The sequence below is a fragment of the Pagrus pagrus genome (genome assembly GCF_965226575.1).
Source record: "Pagrus pagrus genome assembly, chromosome: 4".
In the NCBI taxonomy this organism is placed as follows: Eukaryota; Metazoa; Chordata; class Actinopteri; order Spariformes; family Sparidae; genus Pagrus; species Pagrus pagrus.
The window spans coordinates 10,997,360-11,018,805 of NC_140188.1; the positions used below are offsets into that span (position 1 = coordinate 10,997,360).

A 21,446-nucleotide genomic window follows, 5' to 3' on the forward strand; every position below is an offset into this window, starting at 1 on the left:
CTGGATCAGGCAGATTCTGCGCAGACTGACTGAGGTCAGTCAGGGCTGACGCCTGGCTCGCTGTGCTGAGTGGGCTGCAGTGTGGGTAGGGCGCTTTTGCCACCTTTCCATCTGCCAGTTTTGCTTCACACTTCTCCATCGGGGGAGACGAAGTAGGAAGAGGAGGAGGAGAGGCGGATGCATTCTGAACATCTGCTTGCGTTTTAAAAGATTTCTTCCTGAGTTTAGGAGAGATCGGCTTAGAGATGACCTTCTTCCCACCTTTACCGAGAACGGGACTAATATCCGGAGAGCAGCTAATGTTGTTGTTTGGAGAGGAGATGGGCTCCGATTCACTCGAACACCCCGCGCTCTTCCTCCATTTATTTCCGTCTTTGTTGTGTTGCAGCCCAGGGGTCCCTGAGGGTGGGCTGAACTGAAAAGACATGGGGTCAAAGTCCAAACTATAGATACCTGCAGCCGGCGGGCAAAGATCAAGTTCGTCCTCCTGGTGCGGAGGTGAGATACACGCTGCGGTGCGGACGCGCTCGGCACCATTATGAGTCTCATTCAGAGGGTGGTTTCTGTGGTCGTCTTTACTTCTGGTGTGGCGTAAGTCGTCTCTACAGGCGGCAGAAAGGGCCTCACTAGTGGAACGAGGTCTGCGGGGGGCGTAACTCGGAGGTTCCCCTGGGATGGAAACAAACACATGCATATTTAGAGTCTTGAGTTGTCAATAATCCAGATAATAGTCTAATATTATTAAATAATTAATTGATTATATAATTAATGAACAATTACCTTCCACATTGTGCAAAGAGGTGAGAGATTCCTCACTTTTTGTAGAGCGCAATGTGCCACTGTCACCTCTTCCACCTGCCAATGTTTTCACAGCAAATTAATTTTTCACAATTAATATTTAAACAGCGAATTATGAAGATTAGCGGAAGAAATCAACATGTTCATTAAAAAAGTGCAGAGATAAAAGCTTGGGAGAGCCACAGAGGCTTTATGTATTCTGGCTGTGTAACAGCAGCAGTGATCTGACCTGGCAGTGCGATGCTCTTTATCTCGTTAGGCTCGCTGGGGTGTCGCTTCAGTTTACGTTTGGACACAGACTGGGACTTGCCCAGGTGGAAGAAAGAGAGCCAGTTCCCCACAGGAGACTTCTTAGCTTTAGAGGGAGGCCGCTTGCTGCTGCTACAACACACAGAGACAAATCACCTTCAACACTCCCTGTTTCAACAGAAGTGCCAGTTACCTCAAACACGGGGAGACAAAATAAAAACATAAGGGCTGTAACTAACGATTATTTTCTTTATATTTCAGTCTGATTTTTGTCACATATGACACATTTTAATAACTTACCAGGAAATATTTGTATGTAAATATTATTTATGTATCTATTTTTCTCAACAAATAACTTAAATGATTAATTATCTACCAAAACTGTTGAACTAATTTACAAACTGATTGATCGACTAATTTTTTCAAGCATCACAAACCTTTAAAGCGACTCAAGTGTACTGATGGTCATGAAGCGGATGAATTCACACATTCAATGAAAAACAAGGACTGATCGGGCAGTCCATTAAACTACCTCTCCATCGGGAGCTCGATGACGGTGTGGAACTTGCCGAGCAGAGCTCCGGGTCCCTCTCCGACCTCGATGTAGTCACTGTGTGTGAGGCAGGGGGTGGTGGCCGGGGAGCCCAGCTGTGCCTGAGTGCGAGCCTGGGCCTCCTCCAGTGACAGTAACTTTGTGGACGGGGAGCTGACCAGCAGGGACTTCGGTCTGGCTAAGGTGTTGTTACCTAAAAGTGAGGTGTTTAGAGTGTGTTAGAGATTCATATTACCTCAGAACGGATACCACATGTAATTTTGTTTATATCTTCACCTACCTGTGCTTTCCCGTATGATGGCATTGAGTTTAGTGCTGAAGAGGGCCTCCGTGTTGTTGAGGATGAACTCCACCACCACCGACTGGATGCGCACCTCCATGAACGCCGCTGTGCCGCTAAAACAGGCCGACTCGATCTGTCTGGACCTGAAACACAGTTACAGTACATCACAACCTATTTCACAGCTCTGGACTACAGAGACATGCCCCAGTTCACTGTCACAGAAACACCAGAAGGAAACAGGATTTTTTGTCGCTAATGGTGCCATTTTAACTGTTTGCAGGGAGCCGCACATCTAGAGCGATAGTTCAAGAGTCACCTGAGGAGGTTAGGTGCCCAGACGATAGCCAGGTTTTTAGTGTGCATGTTAGTGATGGAGCTGAAGGTGGCCAGGTGGGAGAGGTGTCTCATGAGGTACTCCAGAGTCCTGAAGACAAGGAAGGCAAATATTTAGTATGCATCATTTTAGACTGTAATAAATGTCAATCCTGGGTCAGAATATCCTCCCTATTACTCACAGGTGGTGTCACAGGACTGGTTCACTAACAAGCAGGATTAATGTCACTTTGCATGGACGTTATTAAAAAATGCCCATGCACAACAAGGATATTGCGCTGTACCCCCCAAGTGATCAGACTGACATTTTTGGCACTTATTTGAAGCAGAGTTTCACATCTGAGAGCAGGATTTTCTCTGTAGTTGAGATGTAAGTAAAAAGAAATCTTCACACAATCAAAAGTAGCATCACAGCGTTGACAGAAACCACACACTTCCCCTTCAGGCCACCAGAGTGCAACGTTGAGCTTTTTAAAACTGACCTGTAATGTGGAGGAGGCAGCTGCTGGATGACATTGTGGATTTTGACCAGCCTCTCCTCATCTGTGGCTGCAGACACGGCCTCCTGTGTAGACAGAGGATAAGCGTCACATCACTGAGTGGGCTGATAATCACAACAGACGGAGTTGCCTTAACTTCCCTCTTCTCTCTTTTCCCCTTTTGTATTCAGAGCAGCCTCTGTTTCAGCTCCCTTAATCTGCTGTTCGGTTTTAGCGGGCACAATCCCCCCTGCTGTTCCTAGAAAGCTCAGTGCAATGCAGTGACCCCGTTTTGAGCAGCACTTTAAAATGAGCCGAAAATTTTACATTGTCTCACCAGTTCTTTGATGAACTGAGTAACATTTGTCCTCTGCCGCCTTTTCCTCCTCACAGTGCTTAAAAGCTTTGCCAGTTTCTATTCCCATATTCATCCCCAGCATAAATCCCTGCCCCAGTTCCACTGCTCTGGTCCTTACTGAGAATCTGTCGTAGAGCTGGTAGGTGAGCAGAGGGTTGGGCAGCTCTCTGAAGTACAGCTTGCAGAGGGAGCCCACTGAGTGGATGTCCTGTCTGAAGGAGTCTCTGGTCAGGTCTGGGATCTGCTCGGAGTCAAACTCGTGCCTAGACCACAGAAAGAAGAAGAAGATATAGGAGAGCGTGGGAGTCATCCTACTGGCCATCTGTCAGTGTGAAACCACAGAAACAAGGAGGACACGAACACTTATATCTAAAAGCTATATATAAATTATATCTTCAATTATTATTATGTTTACATTATTAAACTATTGGACAATAAGACATCAACAGAAAATAAGAAGGTGCAGTGTCGGGCAAGCATCTTGCAAGGTTATTTTGCAATATTATGTTATGTAATATGACGATTATACAACAATTACCAAAAAAATAAACATACAATTTGCTCTCAAAATAAAGATTTGTTGCTGGTGTTATCTCCATTTCCCTGGAAATACATGGGGTCTTACTAATAACAGTCAGTCATGTCAGTGGAGTGATTAAAAACCTGGTTTACTACTCCAGCAAGTAGGCCGACCCTCAGTAACGACCAACAAAGAGGATTCCTAGTCTCTCTTGAGCAAGCCGTCCATTTGATCTAATTATTGAGCATTGATTAGTGGTTCAATGTCAAGTTTTGAAATTGTTTTTTTTTTAAGTTTATAATTATTCTATAAATGTTACTTCAACAGCGGCACATGGCCCCTGATGTTGTGTGTGATCTGTTAACAGATTGAGCCAATGGTTTATTGATCATTTATCTTTCCAATTGAGTAACATGGTTTTCTTGGCACGGTTAATGCTATTTAGATTAAAGTTTGGAGAAGCGTGATTGCAAGTAATGAGACTGATTTATTTTGATATTCTATGGCTTACATCACTAATACCGCCAAAAGCGGCCAGATTGGTAAAATATTCAACACAAATGAATATCACATGATTTCAATTTCTCTGATGAACTGAGAATCATTAACACATGACCAGATTTGTATCATTTCCTGAAACATTACACGTGACGTGGCAACGGTTAACAAGAAAATCCTTTCTGATTGGCTGCCAACAGCCCATCAGATTATGTGCCTCCAAGTTTATCTACTAATGGTGGTTATGGATTCCTCCTGGCAAGCATGAAATAGATGAGAAAATCATTACAGCCATTCAGAGCTGCACAGCTTGAATCAGATTGTATTTGATGGATTTCAGAAGCAGCTCAAAGAAACAACACTTAGAAAGCAGCATCCATGAAGTTAAAACGCCACAGCTGAAGCAATCTTATTGATGCTTTTTGTATACTTCCAATAAATGATCCCTAATCAGCTTTGGCTCGTGTGTCATGTCAGTCCATAATGCCACACAGAAACGGAATTGAGTTACTATCCAAGTAGCCTGCCATGCTAATTCACATTTGCAGCCCTGAACAGGCTCTTATTAAACAACAAACCATCCTGTTGAGGGCATTATTTTTCCTCATCAGTACGAAGAATAAAATGGGTACAAACCTAAGTTTCTGGATGTTGGAGGAGATCCCAGACAGTCTGTAGATCCCATCCACGACTCCGTGTTTCTCTATGAAATCTGCACAGCTCTTAACAACCTGTGGGACTACAGGAGAGAGTAGAGAGCCATGGGAGGCTGAAAGATAAGATGTGTCACTTTGCGATCAGGGTGGTGTGTTTGATGATGATGAAGACGTGTTAGTGAGAAAAGTTCCTCACTATGCATCTCGAACATGTCACAAAACAACAACCTACACGTAATCTCTAGTATTAATATTCTACTCAAATGACATTGTGGAAATCAATTCAGTCTACATCAGTGGATCCTAACACCCTCAAGATAAATCTCAACAGCACAATAAAACAACCTTGGCAAGGATTTTACAAAAGCTAAGGCCATAAATGCGAATCAGAAGTTATTATCTAGTGCACACAAGTTAAAAACACATCATCTGGGACTGTAGAAACCTTTATTTTATGACGGCTTAAAGGTGGAGTAGGCCCAATTACGAATACGGACCCAAAGCAAAAACTATCTTTCTGCAGAATTGCCTACACCACCTTTAAAGCAGTATGAGTTAAACATAAATGAATAAATCTAAAAAACTACGGGAATCCGATATAAAGTATTGTTAATCCAATAAACTGCATAAACTAATATAACATGACATAAATGGTTAAAAATTCATGTGAGCTCCGCCTGTATCATACCACCAGCAGTTTAACAAGTCTCAAAAACAGAAATAAAGAAACAGCTTTTGGCAAATCTACAAGGATCTACGCAGCCGAACATCCTGCTGGCAAACATAAAACAGTCATTTACACCATCAGTTCACATCGAAACCACAGCAGTGCACCACAAATCCACCACGGAGGCAGCAGATCCACTGTGAAATCCCTTCCTGGGGTATTTACAGTTTGAAAACGTGAAACATTTCGGTGTGACCTGCCGGCAAGTAGGAATTACACGTTGGAGAATGAGAGAGGAAATTGAATAAAAAGGAGCCATTGTGAGAATAATTTACCCTCATGTCCTGAGTTGTGGAGATGTTCCCCCAGGTCACAGCCAAACACTCGCTCTCTAAGGATGCCGCGCTGCCGCAGCTTCTGAGGTGGCGGGCGAGACTTCATGAAAGTCCTCAGGAACGTTACCAGCTTCCCATGCTTCTTACACACTGATTAAAACGACACAGACACACATGACAGCTATTTTAAATCGATCTGTCTCACAACACACGAGCAGGCCTTAAATAAATCTTCAAGCGATGGGACGGACACACACTGAAAGAAGTACCTGGCTTTGGCACCGAGCTTTGAACACTGGGGGGGAGCTTGTCATTTATCAGCTCGACACAGTCGCAGGGGAAGAAACCCACCTGCAGGTGGAGACAAGAGGATGAGCAGAGTGAAGAGGGGATACAAAGATAGTGATAACACTTGTAAGTTCAAAGGAGCAGTGGGGGTGTTCTGTGCAGAAATAGGTCAGTGAGCATGAGGGTGCAAGCTGCTTCAGGCTGAAAATAGCTGGTTTGAATGTTATTGGCGTCTTAGGGTGTCACTTAGGGCTGGATGATGTGGCCTAATATTGCAATATTCTCAGGCTATTTCCCATCTCGCACCTCCTCTAAAGAAGAATACTGCAAGGATGACTTTTGAGTACTTTCAGAAAATGTTAACACAATTACATTTTTGATAAGTCAGTAATGTGGATATAATGAGGAGGAAAGATTATTGAAAAGCTGCACTCAAGTACGACTGCAGTAACATTACTGTCATATTACTCAATTACAAGAAAAACTACTGGTATTGAAATAATTAGTAATCGTAATGATTTGTTTTTTGTGCGTTTGTGATCAGATAGCCTTGCTGGCTACAAAAATGCAGATGTAGGGTTTAGATAGTAATTCAAATTGAATTTTTTGGGGTACCTGTAGATATCATATCAACCACACTTGACTGTTAGCTAGTGAAGAGTAATATCTTAGTGGGTCTTAGTGTTAGGTAGTGTCTAAAAACACTGGATGATTAAAGCAAACGTTCCTCCTACAAATTTGTTTATCTTACTGTAGCTCCAAATTAATCTATATGCCCACTTTTGAGCAATCTAAATTCAAATCTATAAGATTTGATTTAAATCGATCTCGTAACTAAAAAACATCACATAACTGAAGCTGAATATGCTCTGACTTCTGTTTCACTGCCACTTTAATCACTGTTATCACGGGCAGAGGAGAAAGAGTTGTTCTGTCCTTGTTCTCTAATAAACATAATAAACATCAAGCTCGACGTCCACCTGAAACGACCACAATGATTCACCTGAAAGCCGTGTTTCCCTCTCCACCAGCCTGTGTCCTCTTTAGGAGGCATGTCTATGACCGACACAATGTCCCCCACCTGGATCACAGAGAGAGAGTGATGATGACAATGAAGTCTGATCTCAGCTGAGCATGTTAAAAAGACATCATGATGGGATCAGAAGTATGACTAATGCTTCTCTCAAGTCTTACCTCAAAGGTGAGCTCGTCTGTGGCCTGGGCTGTGTAACGTTTGGTGACGTGTGCCGCGGCGATGGCAGGGACGTTGATCGAAGCTTCCTCAGACACCAGCAGATGGTTCCCCTTGTTGTCGATCTGAAAAAGAAAATAATGACATTAAAGACATCCTGACATTTGGAGAAACAGATCAACTCAGCTCCGTTTAAAGATTCGAAGCAGAGAGAAGCAGCTGGTCTTGCTTAATTTAACGTGATAGAGGGAGACAAACAATGCACAATACACAACATGTAACTGCCGTGTGGGTTCATTAATGCGATCAATTAGTATTTTTAGCGGTATTTACAGCAGGCTCGTCTAGCCAATGCTTCAGCCAATCATATAATTATTGGATTTTGGATTTAGTAAATCTGTTTAAAGCAGTAATCTCGTCAAAGAAGAGACACAAACATGTATTTAGGCCTCCTCCCACATGAGTATTTAAAAAATAAACACCAAAGCCCCTCAACATTTAATCTTCATAATTCAAAGAGTTTGCACACCCACGCACAGCCACCTCTGCACAGCATCTCCAGCTGCAGAGTGGGACAACAGTACATGTGCCGCAGATGCCCAGCAGTTGTTTTAAACACACAGCTATTTATAATCCAGAAAGTCTTGTTTTCACATTTTCACTTCTACGTGTGTTAACGTGAGACATTTCCGACTAGAAAATTGTGACTGTTCCTTTAACTTCACTGCTTAAACATTAATGGTGAAGATTAAATATTGAATCAACATAATGGGGTCAGTTTTTGAAGAGTGAATAACTGATAGCAAGTGTGAAAAGAAGCAGCTGACAAGAAGATACCTCCATCCATGTTAGCACTGGTCCGCAGTTGATCTTGTTGTCAGCGATGGCGGAGAAGCGGGACAGGTAGGTGGCCAACATCTTTGTTACTGTCTGAATGGACACGCAACATTGTCAAGATCTAGTAAAGTTTGACGAATACAGTAATGCAACAGAACATATCAAATCTTAGCTGAAGCTTGATTCCTAATCTGTGAGTAATGCACGTCACAGATCAGAGATAACAGGGTTGTAGCTCTGTGGTACCTCAGCAGTGTCCTTTAATGTGTCGTTTCTCGGCAGCTCGGTGAGCTCTGAGTATCGGCGGTCATAAATACACAAGTGCAAGTGTTTGTCCAGCACCCGGAAGTCTTCGTATGATCTCTTCACCAGCCAGTTTCGACCCTGACGAAGACGATACAAAACATTGTAAGAGTGAGGAAAAAAATGACAACATGTTTGAGTTATTATAACATCTATTTATTGTTACCTGGCACGTGATCTGGACCAGGAAGACCAGCTCTTTGGAGTCCAGACCGACCTTCGGTCCTTCGCTCTGCCCCTCCGCGAAGGCCAACTGTGAGGTAAAAAAACCCGAAAAAAAGAAGAGACAGAGGAGCAAATAGTGAGAGGGCACGCATTGTAAATAATGGATGCGTGTGTAATACAACAACCTCTCTGTATGTGACCTGGACGACAAGAAGTACATCATGTCCAACTCTACTTTTGCATTAAATAGTAAAACCACTTTAATACTCAGCAGTGGGTCTGAGTGTAGAAACCCAACACTGGAGTGCAAAAGGAACGGCGGGAAGAAACGCCAGAAAAAAGATGTGGGTTAAAAATTTTTAAAGCACTTTTTATAAGAACTTCTTTAGAAAGTCTTACTGTACAAATGTTCTTTGAAAGTGATTGTCGTTATGATCTACAGGGCGTTCATAGTGATTTAGATTGCATTAATGATACTTGATCACTACAGTCAATAACACACAGAATGATCTGTCATAAAACATCATAGATGTGACTTATAATTGTCATGATTCAGTGTCTTGTTCTTGTGTTTTCTGTTTTATTTTGAAATTTTACCCTCATGTGTCACTTCTTGCTTTTCTGTTTCTCCTGTGTTTTTCCCTCCCAGTGTTTTTCCGCTCGTTCCCTCACCTGTCCTCTTCCCTTCTCACTCCACCTGTTCCTGATCCCCTCACTAGTGTGTCTGTGTATATAGCCTTTGTTCTCCCTCACGTCTTTGTCAGTTTGTTCCATGAGGTCCAGGTTGTCAGATGTTTCTCTGTCTTGGTCCATCTTCCCCCGTGTTGCCTTCCTAGCATTTCTTCCCCAGTGTTTCCTCGTGTCTCTGTTTCTGATTTTGGTTTCTTGTTTCTCATTTGATTTGAACTTTGCTTTTTGGTTGAACTTTGTTTAAGTTTCAGTTGCTACTTTGTTTTCTCGTCCTTGTGACTCATTCTTGGTTTGTTTTATATTTTCAGCTTTGGTAATTAAAGCTTGCTTTTGGTTCCCCCATTTCCTGCCTTCTGTGTGTTGTCTGTGTTTGGGTCCTCACCTCATTTCCCCTAAAATTGTATCTTAGTGTAACAATAATGAAATATCATCAGCTGTTGTAAGGACTCTACGCCTTGCATTTTCATCCATTTAAAAGACTCGTGTGCGTGTGTGAAGGTGGGCAGCTGCTGATGGTTTGCTCGAACAAAACTCATAGTTTTCATCCCATTGTGTAAATAAAAATTAGACAAAGTGTATTTTGTTTTCTCACTTTGGATATATCACATAAGTTTTATACCCTAAAGGATAAGATCACCAAAAAGTTAAACTACTCCCCCTCGTGCAGATGGAGAGTCGAGTTTCTTAATCAACAAAACATTTCTGGAGCTTCACAGCAAAACAGCGTTGCAGCATTCTCCTAAACAACTGAAGTAGATAGGGATTTTAAAAAAAAAGAAACAACTGAAACAAAACACGAAATGTCTCCATACAGCTTTTTCTGCATAATCCAAATCTCCAAAGCCCCCCAAGATCCCAAATTGATTTGAAAACACATTATTTACACCCTCGATATGTGGTGGAGCTTCAGCTTTAGCTTTGCAGCAACAGCAAATATTTTGGCTTTAAAAAAGGGTGTAAATAACATGTTTTCAAATCAATTTGGGATCTTGGGGCTTCAGGAGACTTGGATTACACCAGACGAGCTATATTGAGCCATTTTATGTTTTCCCGGGGTATTGTTTGTTTTGTATTTTTCACATTTTAAGACGAGTCCCACATCCACTTCAGTTGTTCAGCAGAATGCTGCAACGCTGTTTTGCTGTGAAGCTCCAGAAATGTTTTGTGGACTATGAAACTACTGAAACTAATCACTTATGAAGCAGCATAGACCTTTTTTTTAAAATGCACATGATGCATCAATATGTAACTGAATCAACGTAACACATACGTGGTAACTTCTGATGCTGCATGGGGTTTTATAGCATACTATGAGTCCTTACTACAGCAGTCAAGAGCATCCATAAGACACTTGAACGTATAATTCATTGTAGGTCACATCTTGTTGATGTAATGCATCAGAGAGTGTAGTCATAATTCACTACGAATGCCCCCATAACACACTATAGATTTTCTCTGCATAGAAGTGTTATTTCCTCCGCCACCAGCAAAGAAGTGATTCATATTCTCACTTCACCATAAATCCTGCAGTATGAAATGTATAATACATAAGTTGATAAGACATCAGCGCTTGAAGGCGGCGTAGATTTAGCACAGATTTCTTCTTCTTCTTCTTCATCTTTCTTCTTTAAGACTATTACATATTCTCCAAAACTGAGAAGATCAAAGCCTCGCAGGAGTTTGGGAATACATTGACAGACATTATTGTAGAAGAGAATTCAAAGGCCTGGAAGCCAAGGGAAGTTCTAGTTATTTATAACTGTTAGCAACTCATCCACATACACCGTTACACAACACACAGCGACCTAGTTACTCCTCAACAGAAAGACAGCAAAGCAGACCGACAAGAGATGAAGGATGAGAAATTTGTTCTTGAATAAGTCATGATGGAAGAGAAGAGCGCTTATTTGCTGCAAGGATTTGTTTGAAACAATAGCCCGAACTAAGCGTCTGAATTAAGTGCTGATGGGAGGGCCGGGAGACTAAAAGCATGATGGGAAGTCTGATCGTACGGAGAATTACAGATAAAGAAACATCCTTTAGTGATGAAACAATAAAACTAGAATGACAAAACAACACAAATCTGAAAGTTTTCATTGAAGGCATGCTTGAGCATCACTTCCTCTATGACGCTGGCTCACACCTCTGAGGCAACTCCCACCAAAATAAAACATGCAGATGCAGCTCACAGGTTAACCCTTCACATGTTAACACCTAAACATCTGGAGCGCCAGGAGCTCAAATTAAAACGCAATCATGCACACGTCCAGGTTACCTGCCACTAGGGCATCTCAGATATCCATCCGCAGCTGGAAGGAAGTGGCTCTTTCTTTGTGTGCAGCCGCAGTCCTGGACCACAGTAAGATCCTCCAACAAGCCCAATCTTGAGAGTTTAAATGCTGCTCTTTACTCGCCTGTCTGCAGTCCCCTGCCGCCTGACATGAAATGCTCATTCACGTGTCTTTGGATCACCACGCATTCGCTGCAGAAAATATGAAAAGAGGATGCTTCCCACTGTGTTTCTTACCCCCCTTCCTGCTTGCCTCTTACCGTCTCTTCCCCCCTCCTCCCGCTCCTGTACCCTGCCTCCATCACCCTCCCCCTCCCCCTCTCCATCGCTCTCTCTCTCTCTCTCTCTCTCTCTCTCTCTCCTTTCTCCAGTGACAAAAGGGGGTTTGGCAGTAAATGGGCTCAAACCGGCACACGCAGTCGCACAGGCTCATCCATCATACAGAGGCAAAAGCTGCACAAGATAGATAGACGAGCCTTCTTCGTTTCAAAACAATTCTCATTCATTGCACTCTCAAGGCGAGACTGGAGCTAATCTGGAGAGGGATCAGTCTGGCAGGCTGCAGACGGAGGTAGTCTGCTGTCCTTGTGCTATTCTGCGATTAGGATACATGAGACCTGATCAGTACCCTCCCTTCCTGCCGTCACAGTCTGTGAATATAGAGACTGGCAAATGCATCATGGGAGATGCAAGAGGAATAAAGGCTTGGTCAATAAATTAATCAAAAATAACATGCAGAAGTAAAAATAAATCGCATGTATGTTTGTGTGTTATTTGTGTGCCGACACTGTGCACATCCTTCACTGTCACGGTCGGCCCAGACTGACATTTCTCTTCCAGCTCAGCTCGGCTTCCCTTCTCCCTGTGGAGCTTTTCAAGGTCACTGAGACTGCTTCACTCTACTGATGCCGCCGCCATCATAGTCATGGCAACCACAGCAGGACGTTCACCCAGCAGAGAGAGTGCATCCTGGGATTTAACTCCCATCCAGCCCGATGCACTGTCGTGCATTAACGCTGCATGTAGGGATTGAGCCCTACAGCATGCATGCACTGCTCATGCACTCTTTTGTGTCTAGCTCCACTGGCAGCATCTGTTTGAGGAGAGGCGACTGCTGCACTCTGCTGGCAAGAACACTGAACTGCACTGAGGTTCACCAGGTGGTTAACAGCCACTTTCACAAGTGACTGAGCAACCTACAGTAATGTTTAATGCTCTCATTATCACTGCTGCAAAAACATACTCTCTTAAATGTGTATCATGCAGGATTTTCCTAAAAAACAATGATAGACTCATATGAAAATAATCCCTTTCAAATGTTAATTATGACCCACTAGAAGCGTTTTGCAGCGTCTGTATCTGCTTATTGTTTCGCTGTGTTTCGCTGTGTTTGTCTACTTTGAAAGTAGTTGACTGTTGAGTCTTGGCGAACCACTAAACCAAAGTTTAGTACTTTAACGACCTGGGAATGAGACTCAGCAATTGATTATCTTAACTAACATTTAAAAGAAATTGTCCGTACATCCAAATAATTTATTGCCTGGTGACAAAATCCGTCACTAAATCCACCATAACTACAGTATGTCCACAGCAACAGGATAATAGAAGTCAGGTTTTCTCTAAATTTACAAGAATCTAAAACAGGGCCAGAGTGTTGGCCTGCCATACAGCTGATTGAAGGTTGACGCCACATGTTTCTCAATTTAAAAGTTTGTTTAAAAAATGTTATATGTTGTTTTTTTTCTAAATGTAAATATGTAAATATTAATCATTTTTCATAATCTGATCACGGAGGATACAGTGACCCTGCCGACAAGTCTTTCAATTAAGGGAACTTGCGATCCTAGTGCCATTTTGCATCTTAAAGGTGCACTATGTAGTTTTGGGGAAGACATTTTAATCAGAAGAGAAAGATCTTTATTGACTGACTTTTTTTTTTATGCCTTAACAAACTAAATAAACAAACTCTCTTTGTTTTCATGACTGAATAAACTGAATAAACAAACTGTCCTTAAAGGACAACACAATTTCATACTGTTTTACTTTGTATGTGGCGGACCCTGCCACCTTTCTAGCTTCAAACAGAGTTCTGGGACCTTATTTTCCTCTGAGAACAGCTTGTTTATTCACTTATGGAGACGTTAAAAATGTCTGAGCTTGTATTATTACCTCATTAATATTGTAAATTTAGTAATTCTGAGTTTGATTTTCTCCAAAACTACACAGTGCCCCTTTACAATAAATACAATAAAATGCAATATAATAGGCGTTTGCTTTTGGCCTGTTATGGTAGAAAGTTACAGTCATGCTAGTGGTGCTGTGGGGCTAAGTTTTGGCTCAGTGAGCTAAATGTCACCATGCTAACATGCCCAAAATGACAGGTTTAATGTTTACTACTGTATGTTAGCCTATTTGGTTTAGCGTGTTAGCATGCTAACAATTGCTGATTGGCACCAGACATAGTACAGTTGAGGCCAATGGCAATTAACCTTAAGTTAACAATATCTGTACCAAACTTAGCAATCCATCAAATAGTTTTTTAGTAGATGGTAGACATTTCACGCTGCACCAATATTGTCAGTCTCATGTTGGCGCTAGTCAGGGATCATTAACGTCATTAGGATTCATCCTCTGGGGCCTGGGGGAACGTCTGTACAAAATGAATCATGGGAATCTATCCAACAGTTGTCGAGGTATGTCAGTCTGCACCAAAGTGTTGGACCAACTGACACAGACGAAAAGAGAGCATTGAGCTGCACAGTTAAAAATCCCCACAAAGTTTGGTTGTAATTGTAAAAATAGACTAAAACACAGCACAGACATCCAGCTACATTTAGCTGTTACCATATTTTCCCACACCCTTCATTGTTTTGTCAGTACAGGTTGTCACTTTCAGAATGAGTCATTGCCTTCAATTCCTGGATAGACTCATCCGTCTGTCCAGGAAACTCCTGTTTCTCATTGACTCACTGGTTGTGTGCTTAAGTCAAAACTAATAAGGCGGCATCACAGGTTTACTGAGCTCAGATGAGTCCGACATTAATATACTGTAATACTGAGGATTAACTGCTGGAATCGGATCATGGCTTTAATAGGAAAGAGACTGTATAAAATGTGTAACAGTGAAAATATAGTATTTTTTGTATTATTCTGCACAAATTAATGTTTTGTAGCTCCTCCTGGTGAAATGACACATCAACAAATCTAATGTGACATTTCAGGAAAAAGCAGGAAAGTGTAATAATGAGAATTGGACTGTTTTCAAAAGACAAACAAAGATATTGATTCTGGTGCCACACTGCATTTCAAGACTGATGCATTTCTGGAGCAATTCACCAAACGAACCACTGAACACGAGCCAAAGACAAAATTACTAAACATAGTAACTCTGCTGCAGAAGTCACAGCGTGAGTATTTGCAGGACTCACCTGAACATTGCCAAAGTCAACAGTCTCATAGTGGAAATGGGCACACTCTGCCAACCTGGGGAAGTGACCTCTAGGGAACGTCAGCCTAAAAAAAAAAACACAGCACAACAGCACCTCATTAGTATTCAACACAGTGACACCATGATGGAGAGAAAAGCAAAGCAAAGCAAAAGAGAGCAAAAGAGGGAAAAGAAAGAGAGATCAGGCCTGTGTGTGAGGGTTAGTGATGCAGCAGGCTGACTTGTCTGTCTGTGCCGCGCCCATCATTTTATAGGTCCTCATTTCACTGGCCTGGATAAGAGCCCTGTTTTACAGCCCATAATAGCAGCAACGCTGTCACGGGGAGCACCTACTTCTTCATGTTCTTGACCTTCATGCTAGCCGTGCTGACGCAGGAGCGCAGGAGGGGCTCGGCTGGGAGCTCTGTGATATCATCACTCCTCACCTGCCAAACGGAGAAAGCAGACATCAATAAGTGTCAGTCAGAGACAGGAGAACTGATGGAAAGCAATTGCTGTCAAGAGTAATTATGTTGATCGCTATAAAACAGTGGTTGTGCAGCAAAAGAGGCAGGATGCAAACTTAGAAGTCTGATGTAAGAAAGTAGAGCGTTGGTACAAATGTTATGTTAAATTACTCTTATAGTGTTATGCTAATGTCATTTTATGTTTCACTATCTTAAGGTACAACATATTATGTTATTACTATCTTCTATGCTTCACTTTGTTCATCTTATTTATGCTACTGTTGTATTATACAATTCTATGACTTGCTAATGCTAATGTTATATTATAATGGTATGTATCTAATCTTATGTGATGTTATAACAATGTGATGCTAATGTCATGTTATATTTTTCTATATCAAGGTACAGTGTGTTATGTTATTTTATGCTTTCTTATGTTGTCATAATTTTATGCTATGTTTTGCTATGTTAAGCTATTTTATGCTACTGTATGTTATGCAGTTCTATGCTATGCTGCTGTGTTATGCTAATATAATATTATGTTATGTTATTTATGCTAATGTCATGTTATGTTTTGCTATATCATAGAACAGTATGTGTTGTTATTTTATGGTACTGTAGTGTTATGCTGTGCTTTGCTATGTTAATCTAGTTTATGCTACTGTTCTGTTATGCAATCTATTTCATACTAATGTTGTAATATATTAAGCTAAGGTTGTTCTTAAGACATGTATTTCTATGTTTTTGTCCATGAAGGGCTGTTATTGAAATGATTAATATTAGTAACACTTTGGTCTAGTACTGTTTAGTTTGTTTTGTCCAGTTTCCAATTGGATTAGTGGTCATGTGACTGGTGTGCAGGATGATGAAGAGTTACTGAAGAGTTTTTGTTATTCACTCAAGAGACTTGGATTTGAAAAGCATGAGAGTAATTCGCCTACAGCGGTGAAGATGTGAAGAAAGAGCTGCCGTGGCGGCCTATTACATAAAACTTGAGCAAACAGAAGTAAACCGAGGGGGAGGGGCGGTGACATCATGTGTGTGTGTGACAATATTAGCATAACACATATATCTCAGCTCAAACACATTACCTCACTGTCATTCCCGACCTAGAGGTGAGACATCCTCAAATCCAGTTCACACCTGTTCACACTGTGACTACTGTCTCACATGACTGCATGTGACATTATGTTGTGGTGACATCATGGTGTGAATCACACACAACCAATGCAGCCACATGGAAGAAGCCTAACATGTATGTATTTATGTATTTTCTTTGTATAAGTGATGAGTCAGAGTCGTGTGTGTGTGTGTGTGTGTGTGTGTGTGTGTGGGCGTGTACCATGGCAGTGGATGTCTCCTGTGGCTGTTTCTCTTCTGGAGGATTATTGTTGGTGGCTTGAGGTAAGGCATCGTCTTTGTCCAGGTCAGTAGATGGTAGTACATCTCTGCAGGATCAGACGGGACAAGAAAAGAAGAAAGGTGGTGTGACACAACATCCATGTTGTCTAGGGGATTTAAAATAAGAATTGTAGTTGTCTAAAAATACACCAGAGGGAGCAAGTGAGGGGGATGAATTAAATATATGTTGGTGAAATCATGACATTGCACAGACATGGCCCCAAAAAACATGTTGTGCTAGGTTTGTAGTGTTTGAATCTCTAATATTTATTAGTGAAACATGAGAAAATAATCATCTTTTCTGATCAGGTATAGATGGGAAAAAACTGTAGCATCTCACGGTATAGTATGGTCAACAAACCATGGTGTCTTTTGTATGCGCTCCGGAAAGCAAATCTTTGTCTATTGAGAGAGAGATAAAGGCAATCCACCCACAAGGGAGTGCTTCACAAAACCTTCACTTGAAATGTGACTCAGTGTGCTCGGGCGGGCGAGGTTCATTCAGCTCAACTTTTATGAGCAACAAAAAGACGACAGAGACAGGTACTGGTCTGTCACATTGAGTGAGCGTGATGAGATCAGGAGCGCTGGCACACTCTGTAATTTACATGATCCACGATGACAGTAGGAATTACACACACACAATATAAATTCATAGGAAACACAGTGAGCTCTGCAGCTCTAACAGGAGAGCAGGGTCACATCTTATCCTCACCATTACGCTGCATTTATTCATGTTATTCATGTAGCATCTCATTACTTCACTTGGTGCACATCTACACATAGATTTACATAAATCCCATCAGCTGACATGAAGCGCGGAGAAACAGAGTAACTCACCCCTCAAGGACGTCACTACTTCCTGGTTCACCCTGGGGTCCTGAGGCAGCATTCTCAATCACCGCGGCAACCACACATCCAGCCTCCATGATGCTGCCTGACTGCAACAGCCCGCTGTAGAGAAACGTGAGGGGGAGGGAAAAGAGGAGAGTGAGGGTGGGTGGGCGGGTTGGTGGGAAGAGGATGGGAGGAAGAGTACGACTGAAATGAAGCCGCCAGGCGTCAAAGCCACTTGAGGCTGCAGCACGCGCGACTCTCAAGGCTAAAATCCACGGAGCCCAGACTGTAATCTGCGATGACATCATGCTACAGTGCTGGGGGCTGCTTCAGTGATAACGCACGTCAGGGCTGAGACTTCATGCGATGGCTTTCATGAGAATATCAGCTCCTGTTCAGCAGAGCACTGACAAGTTTTAGCCGCAGACAAAAACACAATCATATCTTCCTCAAGGAAATGTCAAGATTGTCATAGCAGCTTCAGTACATGTCCTTGGATAGCGCATGCAGGTTTAGGTCGACAGTTTTGCTTTTAGCTCCCTTGAATATATCTCTTTTACTTCTTTCTTCTTATGTGAACAATTAAAACTTGAAAATCTTTATCTGGATTTGGATATGGATTAAGTACTTTAAGAACAGCGAGCCAAAAAAACTTAACCCGCCCCCATCATGTCAGGCCAAAAACCCACTGAAGTTAATGTGTTCACCATGTGAAGTGGTGAACACACAGTGAGCGAGCGCCCCGTGGCTAATTCAGTATTCCTCACAAATTACTCAGGGTGATGCTGTCATTTTCTGACTCTTTTAACATAAGCAAAACAAGTGCTACTCCTTATACAGTACACTGAAGCTATTCTCAATAGAAAGTTTTGGTTTTATGCATGTAACAACAGTTTAATATCAACTAATTTTGGCTAACACATTTTTAATTACGTATTCTTTAGGCCCTCTCTTTCACAGGGGCCATTGGCCAAAATAAAGTCTTCAAACCATGATTTTATAAGGTGGTCACGTGGTGCCCCTCCATTTTTTTCTATACCCACTTTTCCCTATCCAAGCGACTGGAGCCAATCCCAGCTCACACTGGGCGAGAGACAGGCTGCAGCCTGAACAGATCACTGGTCTGTCACAGGGCTGGAGTATAAAGATTTCTTTTCTCTGTTTTATATCATATTAAATTGAATATTTGGGGCGGCCGTGGGTAAGACGCCACAGCGGGTCGTTCACTAATTGGAAAGTTGGAAGATCCCGTGATCCCCCAGCTGCAAGTATGTCAAAGTATCCATGTGTGTGAATGGCTGAGTATAAAAATATTATCGTGGGGCCCTTTGGTTAGGAAGCACTGTATCACTCCTGAGCAGGTCAGCACTTTGCAGTGCTGTGGTCGCTACACTAGAAGAGTATTCATAAATGCAAGTCTGTTTACCAATATCTTTGGGTTTTGGATTGGCAAAACATTCAGACAAGACATTTTAAGTGACCACCTTGAAACCGAGATGGACATTTTTCACGTTTGTCTGACAGTTTATAGACCAAACGATGAATCGATGATTCCAAAACATAATCAGCAAATCAATTGATAATGAAGAAGATCATTAGTTGTAACCCTACACAGTGCTGACACGTACACACAGACAACTATTCACACTTACGTCCATCAACCTAACCGAGGTCTTTGGACTAGTGTGGGAGGAAATCGGAGCACTCACCGAGAACCTCCTCACTGTGAGGCAACAGTGCTAACAACTCAATCACCTTGCCAACTATGTACAAAACAGAAAAGCAGGGGCCCATGTAGCACTCCATCACATGAAGTGCTACCTATGTAGACATGGTTTGGGCTGCTTTGTTCCAATTCTTTCAAATTTCCATAATTCTTGATAAACTATTACAAAACAGGGGTAAAAATGAAGAAATTGGCCCCTCCTCTGTCTTTTGAACATGTTTCTACATGTACCTGGACCATAATCCGTCCATGAGAAGACTGATAGTGGAACAGCCCCTATCAGTCTCGCTTCATTATTCCTACTCCTCCCTTTATGTACTGTAAACAGACAGGAGGAATGTCCTGATAAAGTGAAACTAGACTCTTCCTGATGTTCCTCCTCAACCTTCCCATGACTAGCTTCCAAAATGTATGCGGGCGCTTAGCGATAAACGATGACTTTAAGGCATGTGGGCACAAAATCACCTCACACCTCAGAGGCCCAGCCACACAATTTAAAAAAAAGTCCCTCCATATCACAAGGCAGTTTTACCTCTTCCCTAAGCAGGTTCGCTAATCAACATAACGAGTAGATTCATCAGGCCCGACCGCTGCTGTAGTAGCAGTTTCCCACCAGCCCCTCTGGCCCGTAGCCTCATTGAGTTGCTGTTGACTGACTTCCACAAAACCTCATGACTCAGCAGAATGTGAGCATGCAGACAGGAATACAGGCCAGTGTGAGCTCCACTCTGTCCACATCTCACACTGTATCTCCCCTCTAATAGACGCCGTAACCTTGCCAGAGGAGAGCCGATGCATTACACAGACAGCAAATTAATTTACTGCTACATCAAGCGCTGTTTCGCAGGGGCCATGTGGGGAAAAGGTGTTTTGGAAAGTCATGTGAAAGAGCCGTTTGGCACCACATTATGCAGAAGTGGAAGCATGAGGACTACTTGTAATGTAATAAGTGGAGATCTGGATCCTTAAATAGCGGTCCATCACCCACTCAATAAGACCAGGGTTGTTGCATGTCCATGAGTTTATTCCCATGTGCACACGGATGTATGCTGCTCAAAGTCTGCACTTATTTTAAATCCAATATATAACATATAATATAGGACTCTGGACTGAAAATTTCGAAACCAGACTTCAGATAACTTGAAAATAACAAAATGATACATACACTGCAACAGCAGTTTTATATCCATATACTTAAAAGAAAGAAAAAATGCAGAATAATTCCCCCCTTTAGCGTGGACTTGCATGAATCGCTGGCAAAAACTTATATTAATCAGTTGTCAAGTTATATACTCATTTTTGGCCCCTAGAGTCTGTTCACGACACTGTCCTATGTTTGTCAGCCTCTCGTCGCTGCACCTTCAGAAATATCAACACTTTATATTTTATAAACCGCATGCCCCTTTTTCTTTAAAACTTTCTCAAAGAACAAGGAGTTCTTCTTTCCAGGATGTCTAAAATATGGAGTGGTGGACCACCGCAGTAAAAACATTGCAGCTATATAAAATGGAGAATAACACAAGAAAGAAAATATGAGAAAAAACAGAAACAAGCATAAGGCATAGAAGCAGCCCTTGAGTCATGATCAAACAAACAAATATGAACAATATCTTTGCTGAAACCACTTACAGCACTCGATCCAAGACTAAGACAGGGATCGACGTGGAGCTCGTACCAAAAATGACTCCCTGCCACCACAGCTACAAAACAACTACAGCTGGGCGGGGTGCAACAGTACAGTTGACTACATGCTGTACAGTGCTAGAAAAAGGCTGCGATAACCAAAAAAGGTTTGATAATTTGTCATGAATCAGGAGAAATAGAGGGGAATTGTGACCCTGGAAGGCAACCGGGAGATGACGATGAAAAACTGGAGGGTTGGTACAACATTATCAGATCTGGAAAAACACAAATGACCATTTGAAATGGAAAAAATACAGTATAAAGTAATAAGGTATGACATTTTGTTCAAAAATTTTAAAAGAAATTAAATTAAAACAGAAGTCACGATATTTTATTACATTTTTCAATCAAGTTAAGTCCAAATGTTATTACATCTTCAGGAGTTATCTCATTATCTGATGCTACAGTGTC

The 21,446-nt window shown here is 41.9% G+C and overlaps 1 protein-coding gene across 2 annotated transcripts in view; it reads right to left on the reverse strand.

Moving 5' to 3' along the window:
• arhgap32a (Rho GTPase activating protein 32a) overlaps positions 1 to 21,446 on the reverse strand; it is a 29,611-nt gene that overhangs the window by 3,447 nt on the left and 4,718 nt on the right. The window contains exons 2-21 of one of the 2 annotated variants that reach the window (XM_084351894.1): positions 17,630 to 17,743; positions 16,731 to 16,836; positions 15,276 to 15,367; positions 14,923 to 15,007; positions 8,516 to 8,602; positions 8,293 to 8,430; positions 8,047 to 8,139; positions 7,212 to 7,334; positions 7,021 to 7,098; positions 5,999 to 6,080; positions 5,730 to 5,879; positions 4,708 to 4,810; positions 3,172 to 3,316; positions 2,699 to 2,781; positions 2,200 to 2,307; positions 1,881 to 2,026; positions 1,580 to 1,793; positions 1,028 to 1,179; positions 781 to 855; positions 1 to 669 (exon numbers count right to left, since the gene is read on the reverse strand). In XM_084351894.1, the coding sequence (XP_084208020.1) occupies positions 1 to 669; positions 781 to 855; positions 1,028 to 1,179; positions 1,580 to 1,793; positions 1,881 to 2,026; positions 2,200 to 2,307; positions 2,699 to 2,781; positions 3,172 to 3,316; positions 4,708 to 4,810; positions 5,730 to 5,879; positions 5,999 to 6,080; positions 7,021 to 7,098; positions 7,212 to 7,334; positions 8,047 to 8,139; positions 8,293 to 8,430; positions 8,516 to 8,602; positions 14,923 to 15,007; positions 15,276 to 15,367; positions 16,731 to 16,836; positions 17,630 to 17,718 (2,818 nt within the window). In that variant the 5' untranslated portion in view covers positions 17,719 to 17,743. Of the gene's footprint in view, positions 670 to 780; positions 856 to 1,027; positions 1,180 to 1,579; positions 1,794 to 1,880; positions 2,027 to 2,199; positions 2,308 to 2,698; positions 2,782 to 3,171; positions 3,317 to 4,707; positions 4,841 to 5,729; positions 5,880 to 5,998; positions 6,081 to 7,020; positions 7,099 to 7,211; positions 7,335 to 8,046; positions 8,140 to 8,292; positions 8,431 to 8,515; positions 8,603 to 14,922; positions 15,008 to 15,275; positions 15,368 to 16,730; positions 16,837 to 17,629; positions 17,744 to 21,446 lie in introns of both variants that reach the window. The other variant, XM_084351893.1, reaches the window with a different exon arrangement.